This window comes from Neolamprologus brichardi, chromosome 12 (genome assembly GCF_056152115.1).
Source record: "Neolamprologus brichardi isolate AB-2024 chromosome 12, ASM5615211v1, whole genome shotgun sequence".
Lineage (NCBI taxonomy): Eukaryota > Metazoa > Chordata > Actinopteri > Cichliformes > Cichlidae > Neolamprologus > Neolamprologus brichardi.
The window spans coordinates 20,555,264-20,582,392 of NC_142115.1; the positions used below are offsets into that span (position 1 = coordinate 20,555,264).

General features: G+C 42.2%; 1 protein-coding gene across 1 annotated transcript; it reads left to right on the forward strand.

The window, feature by feature from the left end:
• gas2l1 (growth arrest-specific 2 like 1) lies at positions 1-26,672 on the forward strand. The gene is made up of 5 exons (XM_087849130.1): positions 1-1,150; positions 10,988-11,095; positions 19,077-19,173; positions 19,863-20,166; positions 21,971-26,672. The coding sequence occupies exons 1-5, from the start codon at positions 449-451 to the stop codon at positions 24,051-24,053; spliced, it is 3,294 nt and encodes a 1,097-aa protein (XP_087705256.1). The 5' UTR covers positions 1-448; the 3' UTR covers positions 24,054-26,672.
• Positions 26,673-27,129: the final 457 nt, after the last annotated feature.

Sequence of the window (27,129 nt, forward strand, 5' to 3'; positions counted from 1 at the left end):
CGCAAGAGGCGGCGCATCATGGGCCGAGCCTGTTCGCAATGAAATGAGTCGAGGACTGCGCGCTGCGGAGTGCGTTTCATTTCACTCTGCTCCGGCTGACCGCCTCGCACACTGATATGGCGACACGTGGATTTCTGTGGGCGCGAGGACCCACCGGCCACAGTGTGGATTAACTGGTGGTCTCGCGCGGGACTTGGCGATGCGTTCGTTAAAGGAAACAAATTCCGCAGATATCCGGAAAACGCATCCATGCGCCACGGCCGCTCCGCATCCCGATGTGCTCGTGACGATACAAAGCCTGGCTTCAAGGAGCTTTCATGGCACGTCGGCGTGGGTGCGTTCACGCGGTTGTTTTGCTCTTCTTTGCGCGTGAGGCTTCGGAGCGCAGCTGTGCAATGAGACTATCGGGAATTATCAAGTAGACTTAATTGATACATAATCCGACAATATGGCTGATCAGAGCAACATCCAGTCCGCCGCATCCAAGAGTATCCGGCCCTTTAAATCCAGCGAGGAATACCTGTATGCCATGAAGGAGGATCTGGCTGAATGGCTTAACACCCTGTATGATCTGGATATCACTGCGGACACCTTTATGGAAGGGCTGGCGACGGGCTGTGTCCTCTGTCGGCACGCCAACAACGTGAACCGCGCCGCGCACGAGTTTCAGCTGGAGTATCCCGAAGCTGCACAGGCAATGAAGCTGCCATCTAAAGATGTCGTCTTCCAGTTTCGCAATGTTGTCCCCGGCTCGTTTGTGGCGCGGGACAACGTGTCCAACTTCATCACCTGGTGCAGGCAGGAGCTCTGGATCAAAGACGTCCTTATGTTCGAGACCAACGACTTGGTGGAAAAATGCAACGAGAAGAATTTCGTTCTGTGTCTTCTTGAGGTGGCGCGACGTGGGTCCAAGTTCGGCATGCTGGCCCCCATGCTGATCCAGCTGGAGGAGGAGATCGAAGAGGAGATCCGGGACCAGGAGAGCCTGCGGATCGATGAAGGGGAGCCAGCTAAGCAGAGCTCGCCCAGCAGGTGTTTCAGCCGGAAGGAGAGCAGTAAGAGTGTGGAGGATGAAGAGGAGCCAGATCCAGAGCCCTTCATCTGGCAGCAGAAGAGAGTCTTATGTGACATGCGAAATCTGGATGAACTGGTGAGTTTAACAAATGAAAAGAATGAAACCCAAAATGTCTCATAACTGCTTTATGAACTAGGAAGGTTAAGTGCAGCCTAATGATCCCTCTGCTCAATTCCCACGCTGTTCAGTCTTAAGTGTGGAAGTGGATTTGCAGGAAAGCTTTATTCCTATTATAAATGTATAATAGAGGTTTTCCATCACGTGGCCTCGGTCTACAGTAAATATCAACCGGTCTGTTTTGACTGGTGCTAAAACAGCGTCTAACAGCTCACAGAAGACCCATTTTCTCCCACAGTAAAACCACAAAAATGTGCCAAAAGTGAAATACTTGCTCTGAAAGTACCATGTCAGTGATATAAAGAACACAGGAGCCTGATAGATCACCTGTGGGGTGGGTGCGTGCAAACATCTGGGCTTGTTTTAAGACGTGCTGTTAAATTCCTTCAATTCTGGAGGGCCTGTGTGCCTTGCCCTCTCCTACAGGAAAGCGTTGAAAAGTCACAGGTCAAATTGGCTGAATTCTTCTGGAAATACCGGTCCTGCATCTCAAGAAATTCCCTGACACTTAGTATTACTTCTTTCTTTCATTTAGCTTGACATCAACACAATATCACAAGCTTCCTGATTATGTGGCATTTCTGTATCTGCTCAATCAAGATGCCGGGAATGTCCCTTTGGGCAGTTTTGCTTCTGAAACACTCCCTCTTCTCTGCAGTCAAACCATTAACTCTTGTCATTCATTGTGCTGAACTGGTTGACCTTTGACAGAGCATGCTGCACATGAACATGTGATGGAAGCAAAGATCTTGCCAGCGCAAAGCTAATGAGCACAGCCCAGCACAACGCACGCTTGTTAGGTTGTGAGTAGGGGGTGGCTGTAATATTGTCATGCTGATGTCTGTCTTTGACACCAAAAATGTGAGGGACACCAGAGAGGGAGGAGGGGAGACAGTCAGCAGCCACACTCATGCAGAGCCATTTCTAGTGTGTGACCTCCAAAGAACAAGAGAGCACGTGGAGGAAGATGTGCGCTGTCCTTATCCCTCGCTCATATGACTGAGGGTTATACAAGCGAGCTACATTTTTGGGAGGGAATCATCAAAGGAAAGTTACAGATGCTCATCCCCATTTTTTTCCGTTTTGCCGTGTTTTACACTGACAGCATCCCTCGGCTGTGATCGAGACACAGATTTGACTGTTTTTGACTGGTTTAGGGATGGAATTATCTGTTATCATCTGTGTGATGAATAAACTCTCCATCCTCTTAAAAAAATTGATCAGGGCACTTAGACCACAGGCTGCAACATTAAAATAGTACGCTATCATCAAGCATGTTGTATATTGTCTGCTGAGTTGTATTTAGTAACACATCCTGTCTAAATACATCAGCTGTTGGTGGCAGACTATGTGTAATATATATTTCCACTGAATACCTCTTTATTTCCTGCACTCTGACACAGGGTGTTTACCAGGAAATAAAAATAAAACCCACATTATCATCTACATAGTTTGATCAATATCTGCTACCCAGTTCTAGCTGCAAGGCTCAAGACATCTTCTCCCTCTATAAGCACAGTCACAAGTTTATCCACCAGGATACTTTTGTATTTACAAGAGATGAATCTAAATTCACATTGACTTAATTTTGTTTCTACATTAAAAATAAATAAATACATAATTTATCAACCTCTCCACAAACCGCTTTCCTATGCATACCCAGTAGCATTATTGATAACATATCATCAATTAATTATCAGCCTCTTATGTCATGAAAGATCCTGGTAATGCAGCGTTCAGCTTCCATTTAGCTTCTATGTATTCTTATAGAAAATATTATTAATGTGAGGTAGTGGAAGGAGATAATACCCATGCACAATCACCGATTAAAGTCAGGATATCATCCTTTCATGTTTACCCGTAATACTTTCAATTAAAAGCAGGAAATTGGAACTGAGCTTTATATCTATGAAGAAATGTTTATTGTAAGGCAGCTTCACACGAGACTGGGATACAGGATATTTATTTATTGTTAAATTATGAAAGAATAGATCACACTTCCATATAAAGTCTCTGAGCTAAGAAATAGAGAAATACCCTGCCACAGTACCACACAGTGTTGGTGTGGATGACTCTGTGTCTGTGATGGAGCACGTCTCTCGCCCAGTATCAGTTGGCTCAAATTATACGGTCCTGTGGGATAAGCAGTTAAGAAAAAGTATGCATGTATGGATGGATCTTCTTCAACACATTGTTTAGTGGTTAGTCAATCAACTTAATCCTATTACTGAGACAAAGCAAGTGTGGTGGTAATAGGATTACATGTTGTTATTCTAATTAGTTAAAGTATACAGACAGGCCACGATAACTCAAACTACAGCTCCCTCTGTGGCTATTCAGCAATCACAGAAGTGTCACAGAAGTTATAATTTGTCCCTGACTACTCGGCTTATGCAAGAATAAAGTGACTCAGTAAACAAATGTCTCGCAGTGCAGACAGTTGATGTGTCACGTCAACTACCTGCTCTATACAATAGGCGTAAGCTGTTGACATTCCTGATTTCAACACACCCTCTCCAACAGAGTCTGCCACTAATCTGTCAATGTTAAGGTTCCGGCTCATGCTCCAGTGCTCCACTTTGATGTTGGGGAAGTAACTGACTAAGACTTCTGAGTGCAATAAATGTTCCTCTTCTCAGTCCCAAAGATGTTCAGACAGCAGCTGGCTCACACAGATGAGCTGAATATACCCACACGTAGTGTTTATCCTTTGCATTAGGGGCTTTTCTGTCCTATCATCATCATACAGGGATTATGAAAAAGATTGATTGGCTGAGGCAAAAAAAAACCCCAAAACACACATTGTACCCTCACAGGTATCATTTAGTCTCTTTTCCAGGTCTCTGTGCTTTTTTCTTATTTATTTTATTGAATGTTTTTATTAACCAGGTAGTCTCTTGAGATTAACATTTCCTTTTCAGGAGAGACCTGGCCAAGTAGGCACACCATCACAGCGTTACAACTTAAACATCAAAAATTACATAAAAGAAGATAAAACAAGTCAGAGTCAAAACAATACAAATTCAAGGTCCAGGCTCTGAGTAGCAGTTACACACTTCAGCTACAGAAGTCTTTATGAGAGCTCTGAATTCTTCCAGGGAGACGAAAGCATTCGGCTTTAATGCGCTCTGACCAAGATGCAAAATAGCCAAGTAGAGCACCACAAATCATAGCAGCTGTTTGAAGATGTTGAGGGTTTACACAGATATAAAAGGAAGCTGTACATAAAAATATAACAGTGAAGTTGTCTCTTTAAAACTAGCGAAGGCCAAGAAACCAGATTATAAAGTACACAGCGACAACAAATTTGATATGACACGTAAAAAAGCTGCAAGTCTAGACAATGAAACGTAAGCAGCATGCAGATGCCACCATAATCAACGACGTTTAAGAATGTCACCTGTAAAAGTTTTTTTTGCCAACTGATAAATTAAAATTGTCCAGATTTCAATTATAAAAACCCAATCTAACCTTCTACTTTTCACAAAGTGCCCAATATGCACTCTAAAGGAAAGTCTGTCATCCAACCAAATACCTAAATATTTATAGGATGACAGTATTTCAGGAATCTCCTCCTAGGTGTTTTTCATACGCGAGTATTTGCACGTCTCAATAGTAAAATATGCTTGTTGTAGCTTTACAAACGGCAATCTGTTTATTCCAAATCATTACAAATGATGGATGCTAACATGCATTGTTTACGCTACCTAAGCAGTTGCACATTGATTGAGCTTAGAAACAAAAGATTTTTTCCCTTCACTCCACATCTTTGCTTTTTTTTTTTGCTTACTCATATAAACTGGTTCATTTCTTTTCACACCCCGGGCTTCAACATTCAGTCTTCGTTCAGTTTTTACACTGAGCCCTCGCAACCCATCCCCCCACATCTGTCCCTAGTGGAGATGATGAAGCAAAGAGTGGATCCGTATGTCTCATTGGGTGCATGGAAGGAGGAAATGAATAGCTACTGTTGGCAGTGAGGTAATCAAAGGCTGACATCTTGATCTTTAGATGGAAACATCAGCAGGGCAAAGGGGGAGGGTGATAACGTGTGTGTTATGACTACATGCATGGACACTCTGCTCCGTTAACCTTATGGTCTCATTCGTGCATTCGTGGTATACGGGGGGGGGGGGGGGGGGGCATGATAGAAAATGTGCCTAGAGTGACTTCACTGTACACTCCGTTAAACCTGACTAGAATGGATGTGGCTCTGGGAGGGAGAGCTACAGTAGAGAGGGTGAAATGGAAAAGTAGGTCATGCTTTGCATCGGGTCACACTCAGATGCTTTGCTGAGAGAGCAAAACACCCTTCACTCTTTCTCCTTTCTTTGCTACGTGCACTTTGCTTTTAAAGGGGTGCGCCGTTACCGGAGGTTATTTTGCACAGTAATACTTGTCGCCATCTCGTTTCTCATCGCTATTTTCCAGACAGCCCGGTGCACATGGAACAGCTGAGTCCTCAGTTTTGCATAATGCCCACTTTATGTCTTTATTGTTGTACTTGATGCTATCAGCTGATCGTTTGCATGTTTATCGCTTAACTGGGTGTCCATCTGATCTGCCTCTTTCTGTCTGTATGAACAGTGATTCGCCGGTTATTTTCTGCACCCGCCTGCAGCCTCTACAAGCTGGTCACAGGTGGGGATTAAACATAAATTCCTCTAACCTTGCCTGCCACAAGGAGAGCGCTGAGTGTTGTTGATCCTCATCGAGACAAACCAGCAAACCAGCCCAACCTTGGTCGGATAATTCATTTTCATGCACCGAATGATGATATTGCTCTTTGACTGGAGCAGCTGAATAATGGCGTTATTGCTCTTAGATCACATGATGCCCATCAGACTCTTATATTGCTTCAGCCAAAGTGGGTGCTTGTCATGTGGCCAAAAAAAAGGGCATTGATTTACAGAGCACGATTTCCTTAAAGCAGTAAATGATAGCTATCCTGTAGTAGGTATGATTACACTTTCACCTCTGGGCAAACATACAGTACAGTATAAAACAGCAAAAAACATCTACTGAGATCTTAGGAGCTCACCAATTAAAACATTATATGTTAAGCACATATTTCCGTTCTGTTTCATACAGATTAACAAACAAATCCACCATGTTTGTGAGGTGGAAATGCTTTTAACCAGGGCACTAAGCTAAGCCAACTAGCTGCTGCCTATAGTTTTACATGCTTACTTTCCCACTTTGTTCCAGAGTTGTTGTTTTAATGCTGCTTTTGACAGAATGCAGTACTGTATGAAACTTTAATGTTTTGCTACCAGGAAGCCAAACTTCTAACACTGACCTATAAATAGTTAAAACATAAAAACTTAAATGATGAACCAGTGTTGTGTCTACACATAACAGACAACTTAGCAAAGAACTAAGAACTTTGAAATGGTATCTTTAGACACGTTGATACTGGCATGCTAAAGTATGCCAATCTGATTTAAGTCCGGACTTTGACTACAATGCACCACCACACTCCCACGACCGTGTTTGACTGTTAGTATGAAGTTCTTTTTAATCAGATGCTGTGTTAGTTTTAAACCAAATTTAAGGAAACACAAACCTTCTAAAAAAAACTTTGGTCTTGTCAGTCTATAGAATATTTAATATTGGGGGATTACTTTTTCACACAGGGCCAGACAGGTTATGATAACCTTTTCCCCTCAATAAATGAAATTGTTCTAAAAATGTAATTTATCTTTGTCCGAAATGAAACACATAAATGTGACAAATACGCAAGGAAATAAGAAATCGCGGCACTGCGGGTCAGAGATAAAAAACACTCCTAGTTGTAGGCGAGCTTATCAGCAATCAGACCTCCTCAGTGGTGCCGCACTTCCAGTCCCATCCCCTAGTTCCTCCCCGGATGCAAGTGTCCACTCTGCGGTACCGCCCTGCGTCATTATCAGTTATTTTCCACAAGGAAGATAAGTGATATACAACTCAAGACTGAGAAATAAATAAACAAACACATCAGTAAACGAGTAAGTTAAAAACACAGTAAATACTAGACATTAAACAAAGAAATTAGTAGAAGAGCAAGACTGTTTTTGTGAGCCTGAGATGGAACGAAAATTACATGTAGATTTATGATATTTTCCAACATAATGGTGCTTCTAATGGTAACAGATATAACAGAGGAGAAGTAGAAAATGCAAATGTTTCTGAGTGGGTTTAAAGGTTTTGCTAGAACGCGTTGCATTTATTTACCCTCACGGCAAAACGGTATTAAAGCCTGTGTGTGTATATGCACTTTTCCTCAACAGCACAGCAAACTGCTGCCTTCAGAATGACTGTAAATGTGTTTATTCTTTTTCTCCTCCCCATGTAAGGGCATTAGGTGACCTATCTGACCCCAGGGCACTCATCCAACTGTTTTTCCATTTCTTCTCTCTGCTGGTTAGGCTAGGCTCTTACTCCAGGAGACTAACTGTGTCTGAACACTCTTTTAGTTCATTCCCCTGGGCTACAGGTCCAATATAATTAGAAAACATAATTATCATTCATTTAGCCATTCATCACCTCCCTCCACCCCCGTGTTGTTTAACGAGATTGTTTGTGCGAAAGCTGTTCCCAGTTTATGAGAAAGCGTGGTTGTCCACGGAGAAGTCATTTATACAGGCTGTCGGGGCAGCGGTTTAATAGGTGGATAGGGTTTGAAGCGTTGATTTTTTCAGAGCTCTGGGAACGCTTGCTTATGGGTGGTGAAGCAATAACCCTTCAAGTTCCAAAAAATCTCCCTTACACAGCAGGAGCCTCTTGTGGCCTAGTTTTCTTGTCTCTTATCTGACGGCATGCTTGTTTCATCCCGGGAAGCTTCCAGGCTTCGGGGCATGCAGATAAGCTAAGAGAAGAGTCTTGTTCTGTCATTTGGAAACATCACCTCGGAGCCACATGCTCTTTTATTAACGCTTTTGTATCACCGAGGGCTCAAAAGTCGAAATCTAGAAACGCCCTGTAGAAAGAAATTCCTGGGAAGTGAGTTGTAATGTTCACTTTTTATTGTTGGAATTTAGCGATGAGTATCCGTCCCTTTATACTCATAAAAGGGGCCACTTACAGGAGTCCAGCACACCTATGTTTGGTGAAATGTGTGGCCATACGTGGGTGTTGACTCATGAAGGGAGCAGACTATTATTCAAGTGGATCTGAGAGTACATCTGAATAAAACCCTGAGCCACAAAACCAGAAAAAAAAAAATCTGGTGTTTGTGTGTTTGCATAACAACCACTGACTTCAAACCATACAGCAACAAAACTGGAAACCCTGGACATTCCTTTGTGATGATGACATTTTGTTCAGATGCAAAGTCAAGTCTCAGCGTTGCACGCTTGTCTTTATTTGAAATCAGCACAGAATATGCACAGAGAACAAAACCGAGACATCTTTAAGTCCTTCGCTCCCATTTCCTCTGTTCACCCTTTTCTATGAGTTGGCCTTGCAGTGTTTGCAGGTCAGGAAGGAAAGGACTGAGGACACTGTTGACTCATACTGCGCAGATAGGACAAGATCTGTGCTGTGGGATTGTTAAAAAGAACCCGTGATCTTAATGTTAAATTCCTCAGATAAACAAATACAGCTTTTCAGTTCAAAGGAAGTATCACAAAACTTTCTTGAAAATATTCTTTTTTGTCTTCTTGCAAAACCATCTCTGCATTCCTATCTTAAGATAGATGCAGGAGATTTCCAGTATTGGGGCATGCTGTGAATTGTTCCCTCATCTTCCTTTTTTTTCTCTCTCTTCCTTCTCAAACATCTGCAGCTCTCGCTGGAAGCGTCTCTCGTGAGACCGGCAGGCATCCATAATTTCTCCCCCAATTTTTCCCCAGTGTTCCAGCTCCACTTCCGCATGTTTCCCGCGTGACCCCATCTCTCGCCTCCCTATTCATCTCACCCCCACCCCCCACCATGTGCAGTGCATGCCTGTGTGCGTGTGTGTTTTAGTTTCAGTTTATCTGTCATTGTTGACACAGCGAAGACATGGGAAGTGCAAGTATTTCACAGCAAAGAATCCACTGACTAAATACTTTAAATGCAAGGACTGCTCTTTGAATGGGTTGCTATTAAAAAACACTTCAAATGTACATCCTGCTCAGTGTTTCTAATGTGACACGTTAAGAGGAAAACCTAATCTGAACAGGACCAAGGGAGAGAGACTTTACTATGGCTGCGGTGAAAAAAAAAAGAAGGGAAACTGTATGGTCAGAAAGGGAAGGGTAATGCTATGTGTGCGTCTGTTGCCATAGCAGTCTTTCCATTAACACACAGACTAGGGTTTTTCCAGATAGGCCGAGTCCACCTACTGACAGAATGAAAGAGTGGGTGACTGGGCGGACAAAAAGAGAAGCAGCAAGCAGCTGTAGAAATGTAAGCAAAACCAAAAAAAAAGAAGAAGATAAATATAGGTCTGGTCACACAGTGCACGGGCTAAAAATAGAGGCTGATCTACAACAAAGCAGACGAGAGAGGTAAGAAGAAGTAAAGGAGCCTCGATACAAACAGGTGAGAGGCAGAACAGAGGCGCAGGTGAGATGTGAGGCTTAGCTCTGAGGCCTCCCTCTTTAATTAGCACGGGATAGAAGAAGGGTGCTATTTCAAGAAAATAACAAGGTGACACCTTAATCTTCTGAATACACCATACCGGTTATGCGGTAGGTAGAGCGAGCACACACACACATGCACAAACAAGCAATATCCCTTGAGCCCTGCGGATAGCATGAAAGGTGCAGTAAACAGCTAAAGCGGAGAAGCTACAATCAGGTATTTGATCAGATTAATATCTACATGCACCCCTCCCCTTGTTTTTACACCTATGAAGCAGTTATTCATCCTTCATCCTGCTTCTGTGCTCTCCTCGGTCCACTTTGCAGCTTTACTTTCTCTCCCTGCTGCGCGACAAGTGCGCACACGCCTTTGTCTGACAGAGACGCCAAGAAAAACATCAAAGTTGTCCAATCCAGCAAGAGCGGCAGGCCTGCGCAACAAAGCGAGCGATCTCACTCCACCCTGCAGTTGTGTCTGACTCTACTTGCCTAATAAGCACCCGTAACCACAGCAAGGGCACCGGCTCTGACTCTCTCGATTCAAACCCCATCTGGCAGCACCGGCCTGCTGACATCATCGCCACTAGTCTGGTTTCCATGCTCTTTTCTTCCCTCTAGTTGATGATGTCACAGAGACAAACACGGTCATGTAAAAAGCCAAGAGAGCCAGAAAGGGAGAGTATTAATTTGCACATCCAGTGTGTATTTTGTGTTTGTGTTTTTCTTGGTTTTTTTGTGACAGTTAGCGGTGAACTTAATGACCAAATGTTCTGAAAAGACGAGGTGAGAAAAGGCTTTTATTGTGGTGAGACAGCGGGGCGTGGTGCTTGATCACCCAGTGGGGGGGTTGGAGAGAATATTTTGGCAGGAAGATGACAACTCCAACACACTCGTATACTTAGGAAGACTGCTCATTTCTCATAACATAAAACAGAGGCTTTGTGCTTTTGACACATAACACTCACATTCAGCAGCGCGTTGGTCATTGTTGCAAGTTTGTGACTAATCGTGATGTCATGTTGGTAAAAACAGGAAAGGATCATTATCAGCTTCCTCTTAGGTATCCAACATCATGTGTGGCTCATCTGAATGTTAAAAATGCTTTGTTTTTGCTGCTGTAGCTCACCTGGCCTGGGTTTGATCGTGCCCCCGCAGTCGCTCCCTGGTGTCCTGTTGAATAAAGGTTAAAGTGCCCAAAGAATAAATAATCTAAAATCTAAAAAAAATCCTTTGTTTTTGTCCTTTACAGGTTCGGGAGATTTTGGGGCAGTGTTCCTGTCCAGCTCAGTTTCCTATGATCAAGGTGTCAGAGGGGAAGTACAAAGTGGGGGACTCCAGCGCACTGATCTTTATCAGAGTAAGTCATCGCCAAGATAAACCCTAGCATCATCAGATATTTGTCACTGTGATACACATCTTTTTATGCTTTCATTTTACTCTGACAGATAAGGGGACAAACAATGTTGTGTAAGAATGCCCACATTACTGGTTTTGTCATGAGAATGTAAAAAATGTTGAGAGGGCACTTTTGAAAGTCAAAAACATCACAAGTACAAGTACTCAAACCTAATTTGACTACTTTGACTTACTACTCCTTTTACCTTTATGTTAATTTAATGTTTGTTAGACACAGTTTTCCATTTGAATGCAATTTATTAAAAACACACTTAGGCAAACAAAAACGACTGTGATCAACCAAGTTTTACATAATTGTGCACAGATCCTGTCCTACAAAGGATTGCCCTCAACATTTCTGCTCTTCCCAGGAGCTTATCTCAGAATTCTGGGGTCTGTACATAAGCAGCCTCTGTGGGCCCCCTTCCTGTCCCCATCCATCCTTTCCTATCTCTTTGTTTTGACTTTTTTAAACACATAATTAAGCCGACAACTATCCACAACAGTTTGGTTAGCCATTGATCCTTTAGTATATAACATTTAATAAAAAAAAACGCTCGCCACCTGTCATTTCTTAGCATGCTGTATTCATCTTCTTGCTCACTATCTGATGCATAGATACAAGAATGGAGTTTATAGGACTGATATTAACTACTTAACCTGCTTACAGCACAGTCCTGTTTTCAACCTTAGAGATCAGACCAGATCGCCACATCACACCAGAAAAACTGTGAATAGTATAATTACCTTAATAATCCTCAATTATTATTAAGGATTAATACCTTAATTATTATTATTATTAATAATGATGACAATTTCAATGAGCGTCCAAACTTTATTTGTGCTCACATTCAGCAGCCAACTATAACACTATAATTACAGTAGCTTAGCTAAGTAGGCCTAACAGAAGTATGTAAGAATCCATTAGATTAAATTAGGTTTATGATATGTGCAGTGACATGACATATAATAGCTGGAGATGCCATATATTGCAGTCTAATGGTCATTTGGACATGTAGGCCACTGGCTGATTTAGTAATGTTTGAAAACATTCAGAAAGGTGTACACAGGTATGTTGGTGTTTATTAAGAGCTAGCAAAAGCTAAGTAAATGCCTCCATCGCCATACAAGTGATTTAATATCTGTCTCCTACTATTTCTGGAACCATCACTTTGTTGTCACGTTGTCAGATGTGAGAACTTCAGATATCAGTTTAAAAAATCAGATGACTGATTTAAGTTTTATTACCAAATTACTAAAAAAAACAAAAAAACAAAATAAAGCATGAGCACTTATGCACCTGGATTAGGACGATTACTTTTAAGGTTTTCAGAGCCAGGTATGTGGCATGTGTAGTTCGACAAAAACCTGCATTGAAATTTCAGCATTTTGTTATAGAAATGGTCTGATTCGGGTTTGTGGTGTAAAGAATGAAAAACTCTGTGAAGGGAATAATATGCAGCAGTTAAATGGGTTAAGGATTGGAGTTTCTCCCGGGATGTTTGGATTTCTCTGTGAAACGAAATGTCAGCGCCTACATGTCTGTGCCCCTGCTGGTGGGAGGAGCTTATAACATAGGGGTAAGCTGCAGGGAAGAATAGTATATATTCGTATTTGTTTCAGCTGACAATACGACCACATACTATAGAGATGTGGGACAAATTAAAAGAAAAACCTGAACCCTGGACCTCTAACATTGGGAGATCTAATAGCTCTGTTTTGCTGGGGAGGGCAAGACAGCAACGTCATCAAAAGACATAACGAGGGTGCAAACTTTTGGAAGAATGGCGCTGCTCCTGGTTCTCCTGTGCTATAGATTTGGAGAAATAATGCAAGTGGTGCATTGAAGCTGTTCGTGTAGCATGTGATGGTCCAACATCTTACTAAGTCACCTGTTGGCTTTTCCTTTATTTTGTCACATGTGCGTGTATATTTGGCACATAGCACAGCGGGCATACAGCAATTACATGGAGCCATATGGTAGCACCATATGGGATCATTTGTTGGTTCATGAAGAGCAAGATAATATCCCAGCAGAAATCCCTCAGCTGTTTGGCTGAATTAAACTGGAACAGTACTATGATTTCTCTCTCTCTTGAGTGAGTGTTTATGAACTGCCTTCATCTGGCCCACTCCCAGGATTGTACTTTTTCCATCCAGACACAAATAGAGGTTTAGGTCACTTCCTGAGTTTTCCTTATCTTGGCTGTAGCCTGTTTCTCTTGGACTGTTGGTCTCGTTTTCAGTTCAAAAGCTGCCACTGAACCCACACCAGGCCTCAGAGGACAGTGCAGGAAGGTCGTCTGATACCAAAGATTGATTTGGTTTCACTTACCTAACATGTACCACAGCCTGATAATGGACTCTTTGAACGGCTTTCCGGGTTTGCTGTAGGCGTGCCCGACTGCTCTAATGCCAGTATTTATTTATTTGCACTTTTAGCACCACCACTTGGCCCACACTAGGAGATGTAATGTAAAATATATGATTACATTTTTGGTAAAATTATCTTTGTTTAAGAAATTGAGAATTTTTTTTATACATATTGAGTTATAGATTAAAAAAAAAAAACAGCTTTCAAATGTGTTGTGTGTAATGTGTTCTGAATTTAGAGACTGTGAGGTTTGTAGTTGCTTTCCCACATACAGGTTAGGCCAGTCCTACACTAAAAGGAAAAATCAATGCAGATCCGGGACTGCAAAACTGAGCTGTTGTGTTTAAAAATGGGTTGACTCTTCAGTGTTTTACAAGGCTCTTCTCAGTGTTGTAATTGTGCTCTGTGGGCATTCTCCTTGGCCTAGAAAAAAAGCCAACACCATCAACTTATATAATGAAATGTGACACATGTTTGAAAAACAGATTGTGTGATGTACGTTAGTCATTGTGACAGCCAGGAGTAACGCACCGATCGCACACTCAGAAACACCCACATACAGCTACACCTCACTCATCCGGTTTACACATTCAACATTCAACAACATCCATAAAACGGCTCCAACTCTCAGTTTGACAGGACAGTTACGGAGAAGACAGACGGAGGGCATTTTTATGGAAGACAAGACGGCACCAGTCCATTCCTGTAACAAGGGGGAATGAGGCGTGGTTGTATCATGGGGGTGTTTCTGGGTTTATTTACATGTCTGCAGCAATCAGAGCTCCCTGGCTGCTACAACAAGCAAGCTTCCATTTCCAGATATGTGGACACAGCATCAATAATCAATTTTCCAGCATTTTTGTTTGAAAATTTAAATTTTTATATAGCATTTTTCAAAAATATCATTTCCAACCTTTTCAATCCCTGCAGCTCTGGTAGATATGAAGGATAAATGGGTTCTTTAGTCTTCATGTGAAGACACAAAAAACACTTTGTGATTACATTCAGCTAACCATAACCATCAGTTGTGGGTAGGACATTCTCCTTTCTACCATTTCTGCATAGCTGTTGGTCTAGTATTGAAACCATTCATCCACGTGTCACTGGGAAAATGACCCAAGTCCAGGACATGGAAGCAAAAAGCATTTATTCACTGACAAAGAATCTGAAAATCTGTGAGATCCGAAAAGGTAATCCAAAACAGGTGCACCAGAAGGAATGCTATGGAGAAGTCATGGAGTACATACAAATGTAGTGTTACAGATTAATCAGCCACGGTTTTACCTTCTGCTTCTGAATCTTCAACATTAACATTTTGTCATTAGTTGCGTGGGTCAGTTTACACATATATGCAATTAATTAGTGGTTATAAAGGAGGAAACTGCCATTAGAGGCTATTACTAATTCACTGTCAGATTATAAATGTGAGTTTAATGGCATTTTAACAGAGGAATCTATAGACATTATTTGACTGGTGGTAAGACAAGGATGCAAAACAAGCAGACACAGGTGACAGTAATGAGATCGAGGCAAAAACATGAAGTGAGAGCTGAACGAGACAAATGAGAAAACTAACATTCGGATTAAAAAAAGGAAATAACCAAAAGATAGAAGTAACAATGAAATACGATGAGTAGCACTAAACATGATGGCAGACACATGCAGAAGGCTCGGGAAGAAACAAGTAAAAACTAAAGAATGGCAGTTTTGTTTATATTGTGCATTTCATTACAAGCAAACTAAATATGCTTAACACAAAAGAGCCTGAGTGTAGGCCTGTGTAGTTAACAAGATTTTTAGTCTGGTTTTAACTGTATACACAGATGTAACTGATCTCAGGTCAGCAGTCAGCTTGTTCCGAAAACCATAACCACGGTAAACAGAAGCACCGTCGCTACACTTACATTTAATTCTAGGAAGAGTTAAAAGATCTGCACCTGATCACCTGAGAGGTCTGACTGACTAATGAATGACAGGGAGCGTGACATGAGTACTTTCAGTAACTGCTGACGTTTATTATGTCTGAGTACGGTTTATCCTTTATGTTATTTAAAAATAATTCAAATATTTATCTGTGCTTTTATCTAATAATATCATCGGTGCACTTTTTTGATTTCTGCCTTCTGCTCATCCGTTATTTAAGTCGCTTTTTTAAAAAAATGTTGTCAGATCGCTAAAATTTTAATTTTCAAATGTAATTTGAGGGTTTTTTCAGATTAGTTGAGCTAATCTGTAATAGCACCCGATGTCTACTGCATGAGTATTCCCTGGGGTATCCCTGGGTTAACTCATTGATGTAGTCTAACCTTTTTATTCAACTCTTTCAAAAAACTTATAGTGGGATATAAAATTTAATCACCATGTTTAAGTTATTAAATTCGTGCTTCTGAAAACCTTTATTGATTTTCGCTTGTTTGAAATAATTAATAATTCATGGGATGAAAACTGAAATTTTATCCTCAAGATCAGGGATGTCAAACTTAAGGCCTGGGGGCCAGAATCAACCCGGTAAAGACTCCAATCTGGCTCCCTGGGTGGCTTTGTAAAACGCAAAGCAGGACAAAGATTTTGGACTTTTAACTGTATTCGCTACACCAAAGTAATTCATTTCATTTGACCAGTTTCATTTCTGTAGACTGACAGAAAGGGGAGATCAAAGTGGAGTGTAGTAAATGTAGCAAATTCGATGTGAAATGAGTTTGACATCCTTGCTCGACATGCTTTTATTAGCCACTGAGAACAGTTAAAAAAAGTCACTGTCGTCTCAAAATATTTGACCTCCCCCTCCTCAAAATAGATAAAAATACACACAGTAACCTTCCCCTTTATTGACTCCACATCTTAATTCGAATGGAGTCCCTGAGATGGTGTGTGACGTGTTTTATAAGCAGTTTAATCAGCATAAGCATGTGTTCGCCTGTTGCAGCAGCCATTTAAAGTAACATTTAAATTGGAGAATGAGCTTTGTGTGTTCATGAGTGTGCTTTGAGCCTTTTACTTGTCAGATTGGCTGTGTGCATGCTGCTCCGCCTTCCCCCTGATGCCTATCTGGGGATGACAGAGATTACACATATGCTCAAGCAGCTACAAGTGCACCCAACACGCTTCCCTTGTTCTTCTGATGGGAGGAAACGGGCAGTCGCCTTGAAAGCCAACAAACCCCTATTCAGCTGGCGAGGCTGTAAGAAGAATCTCGGGCTGAAAACAGGGAATGAAGTCCTAAAAGCGAGTGAGCAAGCCAGCCGTATCAACACGGGGGGCTCAATAAAGCATCTTTGTCCTTGAGGGAGGTTGCTCCCTAGTGGGAGGCGATACATTCACAACAGATGAAATGAAGCATGAGCTCAATTTTTTAAGTCACCAGCATGATTTAAGAAGACGCTGGTTTATCACGCCCCCGCAATGATGACAAGAAGTCTCTGTTCACTGTTGCCATAGAAACAGGGATTGGGTCTCCGTACTGGTGATACCCCTCCGTTGGTTGGGAAATCTGGCAGCTGAGCGCTCTTTTAAAGTGGAACATGGTCCCTAAACATCTATTCAGCCTCAGTTGACTCCTCAGCAGTTCTGCGGCATTCCTTTTTAAAGGGGAAATGCGTAATAACCTTACTGAATACGGAAGTGAAATGAAAAGAACTTTGTGATGCTGTAATTTGTGCTTGTTACCAGTGTGTAAAATGTATAATCTCTGTAATCATGTTTCAGCATCTCACATGATAAAATGGGGATTATCCTAAACACACAGTACCTTTCTCTTGTTAGGAGACGACAGTGAAGTTGCTTTGTGCAGAGCCTGTAAATTAATACAGCACAAATAGCATTTTTAGACCCCTAGTAATTTTCTTTGTAGTCATTATACTGCAGTACAAATTGAAATTTATCGTATGAGGCTTTTAATATCTGGTGCCATCATGAGAGCTAGTGCAGTTTTCAAAGTAAAATCAGCAGGATGCTTTTATTGGGATGTTTTTTTTTATAAAAGACAGAAAGTTTCTCATCTCAGAATAGGAGGTAATGTACAGTAAAGAAAATTATTACTTCAAGTTATTGCTGCTAAAGGTCGCTCTACAAGCTGTTGAACCATGGGAAGTAGTTAGTTTTACACAGGATTGCATGGAGTCCCATAAAAACTTTGTTCACATGACTGTATCAGTTTAACAAACAAGAATGTATTATGCTTAAGAAAATGACACCCAGTTTTAAAAGTTGGTAAAAAAAAAAAAAAAAGTTAAAAATTAATTAAATTAATTAATTGTTCAAAAAATGTATATAAATAAAGGAACAAGAAAGAGAAAAAGGGAGAGAATATACAGCAGAGATATTATTGTAAATTAAAACCAAGTCAAAATATTCTTCTGCAGAATTTCCAAGAACAGTCTGTCCCTCGCTTTTTTCAACCTTCTACCTTTTTGATCTTTTTTATTGCAACTGTTAATACTGCAGTGATGAATATGATGATATATTAAGAACATTGCGCAACCCTGCTTTTCACTGCTGGCTCGCGATGGCCTCGCAGCATCACAGAAAGCATAAACCTGTTACTGACATAAGGCCAAAGCATTGGAGAATAAGCAGTTTATGCTTCCACGTCTGATAGAGATAAGCAGATCAGCTGTTTTTACGGATTTGATGTAGTAGCGGAGCAAGGCCAATGAAATGACTTGTAGTGGATTGGCGGGGATTGTGCTGGGGAGAAGGTGGCGTCAGACTTTGTCGCACATGTCTGTGCCCTCTCTCTCTGACCAGGGACACGGAGATGCGATGCTGTGCAACGTGTGATTTGGTGGAAATAAACTCTGTGCCGGCTTGCACAGATTCGCCATTATGACTTTGCCCTCTGTGGCCTCAAAGACAGGGTTACAGCCTTCAAAACATGTGGCTGGCAGACTGTGTTACACAACACAAGGTAGGGGGATGCATCCACGGGGCTGTCACATCAAGCAAGCAGTGTTGCTTCGGTGAAGGCAGCTTCTGCCTGGAGGGAGTGAGACTCTTTGGTCTGATCCTATGGAAGTGTGCACCTCATAGAGGAGAGGAAGGGACATATCCACCAACCCCCTCTGTGTTATGGCTCTCCTGCCCCCTCTTCTCATTGCCCCTCTCCCTGATAACTGAAGTCTCACCAGAGGGGGACAGCAGGGGTGAGTTATTTCCATGCAAATTCACCCTGCTACCCCCTGAAAACACGGGGAAGACAGCTGAGAGGCATGAGCGAGAAGCGGCCAAAGCACACTTCGAGCTCTTTGTTATGCTACCGTACTTTGTTTAATTGTGGGTTGGCATAGTAATGAATACCCCTCATAATGGCAGCAGCTGGGGGTGATGCTGGAGAAAGAGGAGTTGTGGGGAAAGGAGAGATGGGGACACATGCAGGGGCACATCTAGAGGTTATGTAATACTAAGGGCCAGCCAGGCAGCCTTCAGCAAGCTGCCCTGTTTGTGGAATATGTTTACTCGTGTGTGTGTTGGCGCAGTTTACTCAAAGGTTTAGCAATTTTTTGTATGAATATGCATGTCCATTTTTTTTCTCTATTGAAGTCTCTTTTTTTCTTCTATTTTTCCGCTACAGGTCCTTCGTACCCATGTGATGGTGCGTGTCGGAGGGGGCTGGGACACATTAGAGCACTATTTGGACAAGCATGACCCGTGCCGTTGTGCTGCTTTCGGTGAGGTCATTTCTTATTCTCCACTAGCCCCTTAGAAAACAGATTTATTGTCATGGCTCGGGTTACATAAATCATGATACATTACAGATTATGATTCACATCTGATTTGCTGTGTTCCGACTACGGCAGACATTGTGGATCATTTGTCATTGAATTTGTCATCTGCGGACATAAAACCATGATATGAGAAATTCTAAATTTCGTCTTTGCAGCTATCAGATTTTTACTGTTTGACTTATTTTTTGAATAGTTATGTCACCCATCAACAGCCAGTCTGTGTCATACCGAACCTCGAGGATCTGACTTTTTAATAACTTTTCTGCTACATGATCCAACAACACATCTGTACAGCAACTTTGAACTTTTTTGCTACTTTAATTAGGACACGTTCATGCCTAAAACTCTGAGAGAGTATACATCCTGATTTAAAGTAAGAGGCCATGCTGAAGATAATAGAGTTTTAAGCTGTTCTAAGTTCAAATCATTGTCTGATTGGCTAGTTCGACTAGTGAGTCCATCTTTGTGGGCAGCAGCTGCTGTAATTTATCTGCTAATAAAGAGCTAGATGCCACAGTTATTAGCTGTAGTGTATTTCTTGACCACTTGATGTCTTTTATCCTTGTACAGGCTGTCTGCCAATGTTGGTTAGAAGTCTTTCCAAACCACTTATTGACAATCTGTCTCCACAGCCCACCGCTACCATCAGGCTAAAGCTAGTGGCCAAGGTCAGGGAGCCCAGAGCAAGTCCTCGAGCGCCCACTCCTCCCGCTCCACCAGCCCGGGTCCACACTGGCGAAATGATGGCATCGCACCCTATAAACCTTCTGACAGGCGGTCCCTGGAGCCCCACTCTGCTCAGTGTGCCTCGTCATCTTCCTCTGCACGACCAGGCCGACCTCAGAACTCTTTAGAGCTCGACTCTGGCGCAGCACGCAGTCTTCTCCCAAAGCCGCCAAGAGATCGCTCAGAGCCCCGCCACTTTAATCCTCTCAGGTGAGTGTGTGTGTGTCCGCCCAAGTGTGCAGGCAAGTGTGTGGGTAAGTGTGATACGATGATAAGAAATGAATCTGCTATGGGTAGCCTGGGAGAAATACTCATTTTTGTGCCCTGTGATTTTGTGTCTGTTGACAGGCACACACACAGACACACACACATGCACACACAAACAGTGGCATACACACAACAAATACACCAGAAAGCCCCAGATTAGAGCAGAGCAGATTTCTCTAATCTCAGGTGACATTGCCCTGATAAATCTGTAACACACAGCCACCCTACAGCACCTCCTTGTGGCTGCAAGGTAGAGATTATAATGTTTAAGCAGCTCTCTTAAGGACTTGTCAATTCCCTTTCATTTTACAAATTAGATGTCTAATCATCTATCATGGCTTAGATTCTGAGGGAACTGTTGCTTTGGCCTTTTTTTTTTTTTTTTTACATATAAAGGCAAACAGATGATCCGTAAAGTCAGTGTCAAATATAACCACAAATCTGGTTTTCATGCTTCTGAAGTGCCCTATCAGAGAAAGGGTGGTAATACTGAGATCTTTATCCATGGCGTTTATTATATGGATATAGAGACAATAGATGAAATAAAGTCTTCTAAGTCTAAAATCCATGAAGCTGGAAAAATGTTCCACATACCTTTGAATATGTCAGAGTGTGTGGGTGCCTTTGTTTAACATAATTACGATCTGAATGGTGGTTTACTTTGGCTCTAATACAATATCCAGCTCATTTCTGTTATGAGCAATAGCTCAGACCAGACGTCAAGGCAGCAGCTCATTTCAAATAACTGTGTGTGTGGAGAGTCCACTTTCAAAGATAAAGACTAATCTGACAACTATCCCTAGACAACTGGTCAGCTAAGTGGAGAAGTAGGTCAACAGGTGGGCTCCATGCAGATACATTAGTAAGCCTGAGTAAACACAAATATAGTTTCTGAAGGATAACCACAAAAGTCGAGCATGACGCCCATATAGTCTCTCTAAATCAGTAATTAAAAGTCATAACAAAGGAACACAGTGGGCTGTTGTGGTGAAATGGTCTTATAGGCTTTTTAAGTTGTAATAAATAATGTGTCTGCTTTCTTCTCATGCTGCTTTTATTTTTTAAGTGAAAATTCCAGTTATGCTCAGTAAAACACGCAAATACTCTTTATTAATATTATTTAAGAAACAGACTGAGTTCGGTATAGAAAATGTAAGAATGCCTGAAATCTTCCATCAAACAAATATCAAAGCCTTTGCTAGGTCTTTAAATAACCAGCAGTATGCACTCTGTTGATCAATACTCATGGGATCTATTTAAGTTTCTCCTTCCCGTAATGTGAACTTTGAGCTGATTAAACAGTTAAACCCGATGGTCCTGCTGGTGCGTGACAGTGGAGTGTGTTCTGGTCAGGAAAGTGCAGTGGTGTGTGTTGGGCTAGAAAAACTATGAGACCTCTAATCCTGCCCCCACTTGTTCTCATCTTTGCTGTAATCCCTCTGGCTGTCACTGCCCACTGTTCCAAGAAACACATGAGCCTGAGGTCGGACACGCTGTCTGTGTGCACCAGCGGCAGGTTGGAAATACTCAAAAATCCCTGCATATTACACATTATAGGTCACATGCTGGTACAAAGGAATATGGTGACTCCGAAAATCTGGGGGTGTCTTGGGGGCTGTATACTACCACAGGCGTGTAGTCTGTACCGCCTGTGGATATGAACACAAACTCAATAAGAAAAGATTACTTTTATAGATGTGGTAGGTATTATAAATATAAATTAATCTGTTTCTTGCTTATGTTCCAGGAATAAGGAGACGATTACACCACTAACAAGACGTCTGTCTGGTGACAGTGACTCCTCTACGGCCTCCTCTAAGGGAGGAGGAGGAGGAGGCGGGGGGCGCCAGTCTCTTGGGGGTGCTTCACGGCGCTCGGGTGAAGAAGTAGTACTGCTTGTCAATCGTAAACAGGGGAAACATATGATCGAGAGGCCTGTAGCCGGAAGTCAGAGCCCATCCCTGCGTCCCTCACTCCCTCGTGCACGCAGCCAGTCACGGGAACGCTCTGCACTCACACCGATACTCAAACCCAACCCACCTCAAGATTCCCCTGAAGGAGTACGGATGCCTCGAACAGAAAGGGGCCGCTCTCTTGGAAACGAGGGCCCAAGGAGGCTTCTTGGTCCACGGTCCCACAGCCAGAGTAAGTTGACCAGCCGTACTCGGTCCAGTGATGCCAGCCCAGGACCCGCTCTCTCCTACAGAGATCCTCAGCCTCCACCTTCAGAGAGACGAGAAGATCTTCGGGCCAAACAACTACCCCCATCCTCTCCGAGAATGGCTGCTGGGTTTTCCAAAAGGCAATCGTCCTCATGCTCTAACTCACCCATTAAAGGGGTCCAGAGTAACAATAGCAGTAGTCCCAGCAAGAAGACCATAACTACTCCTAGGCCTCCTGCCCCTCGCTCACCCTCCGTAGGAAAAGGCAGATTGTTACCACCTGTGACATCAGGGGGGCGACGTTCACCACACTCATCTCCTCGCAACTCTCATCATCATGCCGCCCGCTCCTCTCGGACCTCACAGGGCTCCCGCTCTGCTGGGAGAGGCCACTATAAGAACGCATCCGGTCTGGAATGCCAGGAACCCGAGGAGGAAGGGCTGGGCTTTGGCTTCCCGTTACTGCCAGCACTAGACCCCCAGAGGGAGCATGATCTTTATCGCAGCTTTGAGGCTGAGTATCTTGCCAATACACAGCAGGCTAGAGCAGTGTCTAATAAAGCTCCTGGTGGAATCACCTTGCAGCGAGCTGGGATGCATCCGGCAGCAGTACTCACTGATCTTAATGTCAATGACTCTGCCTATTCCTCTTCCAACTCATCCACCTCCTCCTTGAATGTGGGGGCCAAGATGGGAACTCTTCCTGACCTCAGGGAATCCAAGAGAACTAACCCTCGTCACTTCCCACTGGAGGACCCCTTAAATTTACTTTCTGGACACAATTTTGGGGGACCACACAACTTTAGTCAAGGAGAGCCTGAACACTGGGGGGAGTGTGGAGGGGGTCACAAGAAGCTCCCAGCTATCTCCAGCTCCATGGAAGAGAGAGAAATCACTTCTTCCTTGCCTGGACTTCAAGACACAGAGTCAGATAGTTTGATGAATGACATTTCCTCGCAACCTGCTTTTCAATGTGGGAATATGAATGGAGAACATCATCTATCATCCCCTCCTGAAGGGGGGATGATAGATCAACAGGGTCCTCTTGGCTGGAGCACACAGCCTGAAGGAGATGTTCCACTGGAAAATCACCAGCCAGACTTACCTTATGACATGGAAAATGGTGACGGGAGTGTTGACCTCCCAGCCTCTGAGGATTGTCCATCATCTCTTCCCCTTCCCCTCTCTGAGGACTGCTCCTTCCAGGATTCCTCAAGTGAAAACTCTTCCATGTGCTTCAGCTTGAGCGAATCCCGCTCCGAGTCACCTCCACCAAATTTGCCCTTGACTAACGGGGACGCTGATGGAGAAATGCTGGAGGCTAAGAAAGGGCCAAAGAGAGCAAACAGGCTTGACCCAATCCCTAAGCACAAACTGGGGACCCGATTCAGGCCCCGCACTGACAACAGGCCCGAAAACGGCCCCTCGCGCATACCCACCCCCGTCAGCTACAGAGACCTGCAGACGAACAACACTCTTTCCCCCTGCCACACCCCACCGCTGTCTCCTCAGAGCTCCCATCCTACCAGTCGCCAAGCCACATGCAAGGGCCTGCACCAGGCCTTCGCTGATATGATCCATCCTCATCCTCGTTCCTCAGCCATGAGCAACAAAGACTGCGCCTACCCTACACAGTCAGGCAGCGTGGACACTGAAGCTTGGATGTAGCACAAAACGAAACTGTGGGTAGTACACGGGAGGGGGGTTGTTGTCATGAACTTTAACTACTGTGTTTAAAAAAGAGAAAAACAAAAAAACCCAACAAGATAAAAATGAGCTACGGACAGACTGTTTTTACTGCATGTCAAACGCTCCTTTTTTCTCCATTTAGGTTCTCCCCTGAATAACTGCAGGGCTTCACATTGCTTTTTTGCACTCAAGCCAAATTATTTATTACCAAAGGAATGGTCTTTAAGTTACTGTAATTTTTAATTTTAATGTGTGCATGGGGATGCTTTTGCCAATCTTTCTTTTTTTTTTATAAGTCACTAGTGAAATTCTCACGGTTGATACACAGAAATAGAAACCGAGAGCATATGTGCTGCCATGTGCCTCACTAAGGGGGCATGGTAAAGTGCCAGGGGTTGATGTAAACACTAGTCCTTGAGTCATGCAGACTGGCTCCCTCTTGTGGTTTGCCATAGCACTTCTGCTTGCCTTATAGTGAAAATACTGGCATGATGACTGTGATGTTTTCAGTCTGTCCACATTCATATATGACTCACTATACTCACATTACAATAATCAGTAACATAGACTAAGGTACACTCATCTCTGGCTCTATGAACATTATGCGCACTACCAGTTTCTGTACAGTTGTTTCATGTTATTATTTAACAATGTCAGCTTTTCATGATAATAAGCTGTTCTAGACAAGATAGATGCTTTTTGTTTGAATGCTTAATGTCTTACCGGTTTTTAAGATTATGTTTGATGCAGTAACATTTTAAAAAGTTTAATTTAAATGCATTGAGTGTACAACAAAAATATGAGGAGCATGGGGGAAGGTTATATTACTTTATATAGTTGTCACTGACATTTGAAATGTTGAGTTCCTCCTCTGACCAAACTGTACTCTGGAATTAAATGCTAAGGAGAATGAATGTGTAAATACATGCTGAGAGTGGGTATTTTGTAAAGACAAGGCTTGGAATATACAGTCTAATGTACATATTCACTGTATTCAGTGCTGTGCAGCCTTAGCTATGCAATACTGGTGTTGAAAATGCCTTGAAAATTCCCTTTGCCTTAAACAATTTTTCACAGGTTAATTTTTTTGGAATGTTTTTAGCTAAACATCACTAAGATCTGTTAGGTAACACTACATTGCCATCTTTAACTGTTTATAATAATTGGACAGTTTGGGTTTGAATGTGAAGGAGAGAAAAAAAGCATTACCAGCCAGTTTCATTTATAAGTTATACCTGAGGTGGATGTGCAAATAATGAAAACCATATATATGATGTATTTCCTCTGAATACCCTTGGTTGTTTATTGCCTATTTAACAGAGGGATTTCAATAATATGGCACAATTTATGGTGACATCTAGTGGCAAAAAAAAAGAGAGAAATGTTTTATTCAGTGGTAGAAAATGTTGTCTTGATATGATACTGAAATGGTGCTGATTAGAGCCAATAATGGTCTGGTATGACATGGTAAGGTTTGATAGATGAAGACTGACTGGCTTTAACTCGAGTGTCTGCATGTGTGCAGGGGTGCATGAATAATGGATACTGTAACTGGAAACTGAGCCTACTATGTGAAGCTCTCACACAATTGTCATCAATATGACAAGCCAGACTCCAGCTACAGAGCCTGCATTACTAGCTTTTTTGGTATTTTGCATGTGTTGAAGGGTGTAAAGTTGGAAAGCGGTTGTACTGTTTAGCGGGCTGCAGAAACCATAGAATCTCAAGAGCTTCTGATTTTGAGTGAAGGAAAAACTGATATTAATATTTGATGATTGTTTTCCACACAATGTGGAGGCAAAGAAAAGAAAATGTTGATAAAATTGTTTTTGCTGGACACTAACAGAGCATGGCCCGGGAATGGAGCGTGTGTATATCTTTATGTACATACTGTATGGGAATATGTACAGATTTGAAGTAAAGAGGGAAGTAGTGCTGGTCTAATTTATTTATTTATGAAATCAGCTTTCATGGGCTCATATGACATCTGTTTCTCAAGTTCGAGACAACAGACAGAATCAGTGGAAATGTTGTCAGTTAAAAATGAGAGTGATTTGAAGGCAAAGTGAACTTATTTATATGGTGTCCCATCTCTTAAAGATACAGTAATTTTATCATGTGCTGACTCCCCACTGCTACAAATGATTCATGATGTATCAGTATTGTTAGAGCGACATTGATTGCAATATGTAGCCGGTGGGCAGTTTAGCGTGTATAAACACATTACACATGTACTCTTAATTCTTTTTATTTTACATCTGTTTTGGCTTGTTCGAACACCTATTTGGTGTTTTAAATGTACAGGCTTACTGAGCCATGATTTCTATAATCTTAAAACGATTGATTGTCCTAATCCGCTCTTTCTGCCTACAGAGGATTTTATGAAATGCTCATAAACATTCGGATTTTGCCCCAATCAGCAAAATCCGAATGTTTGTGATCAGATGCCATTTTCACTAAAACTTTGGTTAAATGTACAGATTGCTTGACATTGTGGAATTTGTGTGTATGAAATAGCAATACTACAATGTTTCACGTTTTTTTTCTGAATTTGAAAATGCTGTCAAGTTGTTCTTGTAATAAATCTTTTGCTCTGAAGTTTATGATGATACTCTGGCCATTTTTTCATGTGTAGCTTTTGGCACAGCAGTGACTGGATTTTCTGTGCTACAGTGCATGTTAGAGAAAAGCAAAGAAGTGCTTCTGTTATTCTTCATGCACAGTGCTACTCACTATATTTTTGTACATAATAAATAATTTGTTGCATAAGTAAGACACGACTAAATATGGCAATGCGTCCTGCAGATTTTGCTTTGTGACGTTCAAAATGGAGTTAAAATGCTGCAGTTGTTTCTCCTCACAATGTGCTTGAAATGTTCAATTTTTATTACTATTTATTTGGATAAAATAATTCAGCTAATCCCTATATAGTCTTATATAATTATAGATTCAAAAATATTGTAAACTGTTGACGTTTTTGTATTAAACCTTTGTTATAGCAAACCTTCCAGTGTTTAGTCAGTCTGGAAACTAGAGCCCTAGGAGCTAGAGCCCA

Coding starts and splice junctions, on each gene's coding strand:
- gas2l1 (XM_087849130.1), top strand. CDS start 449: ATGGCTGATCAGAGCAACATCCAGTCCGCCGCATCCAAGAGTATCCGG. Junction 1,151..10,987: donor TGCGAAATCTGGATGAACTG/GTGAGTTTAACA, acceptor TGTCCTTTACAG/GTTCGGGAGATTTTGGGGCA. Junction 11,096..19,076: donor GCGCACTGATCTTTATCAGA/GTAAGTCATCGC, acceptor TTTCCGCTACAG/GTCCTTCGTACCCATGTGAT.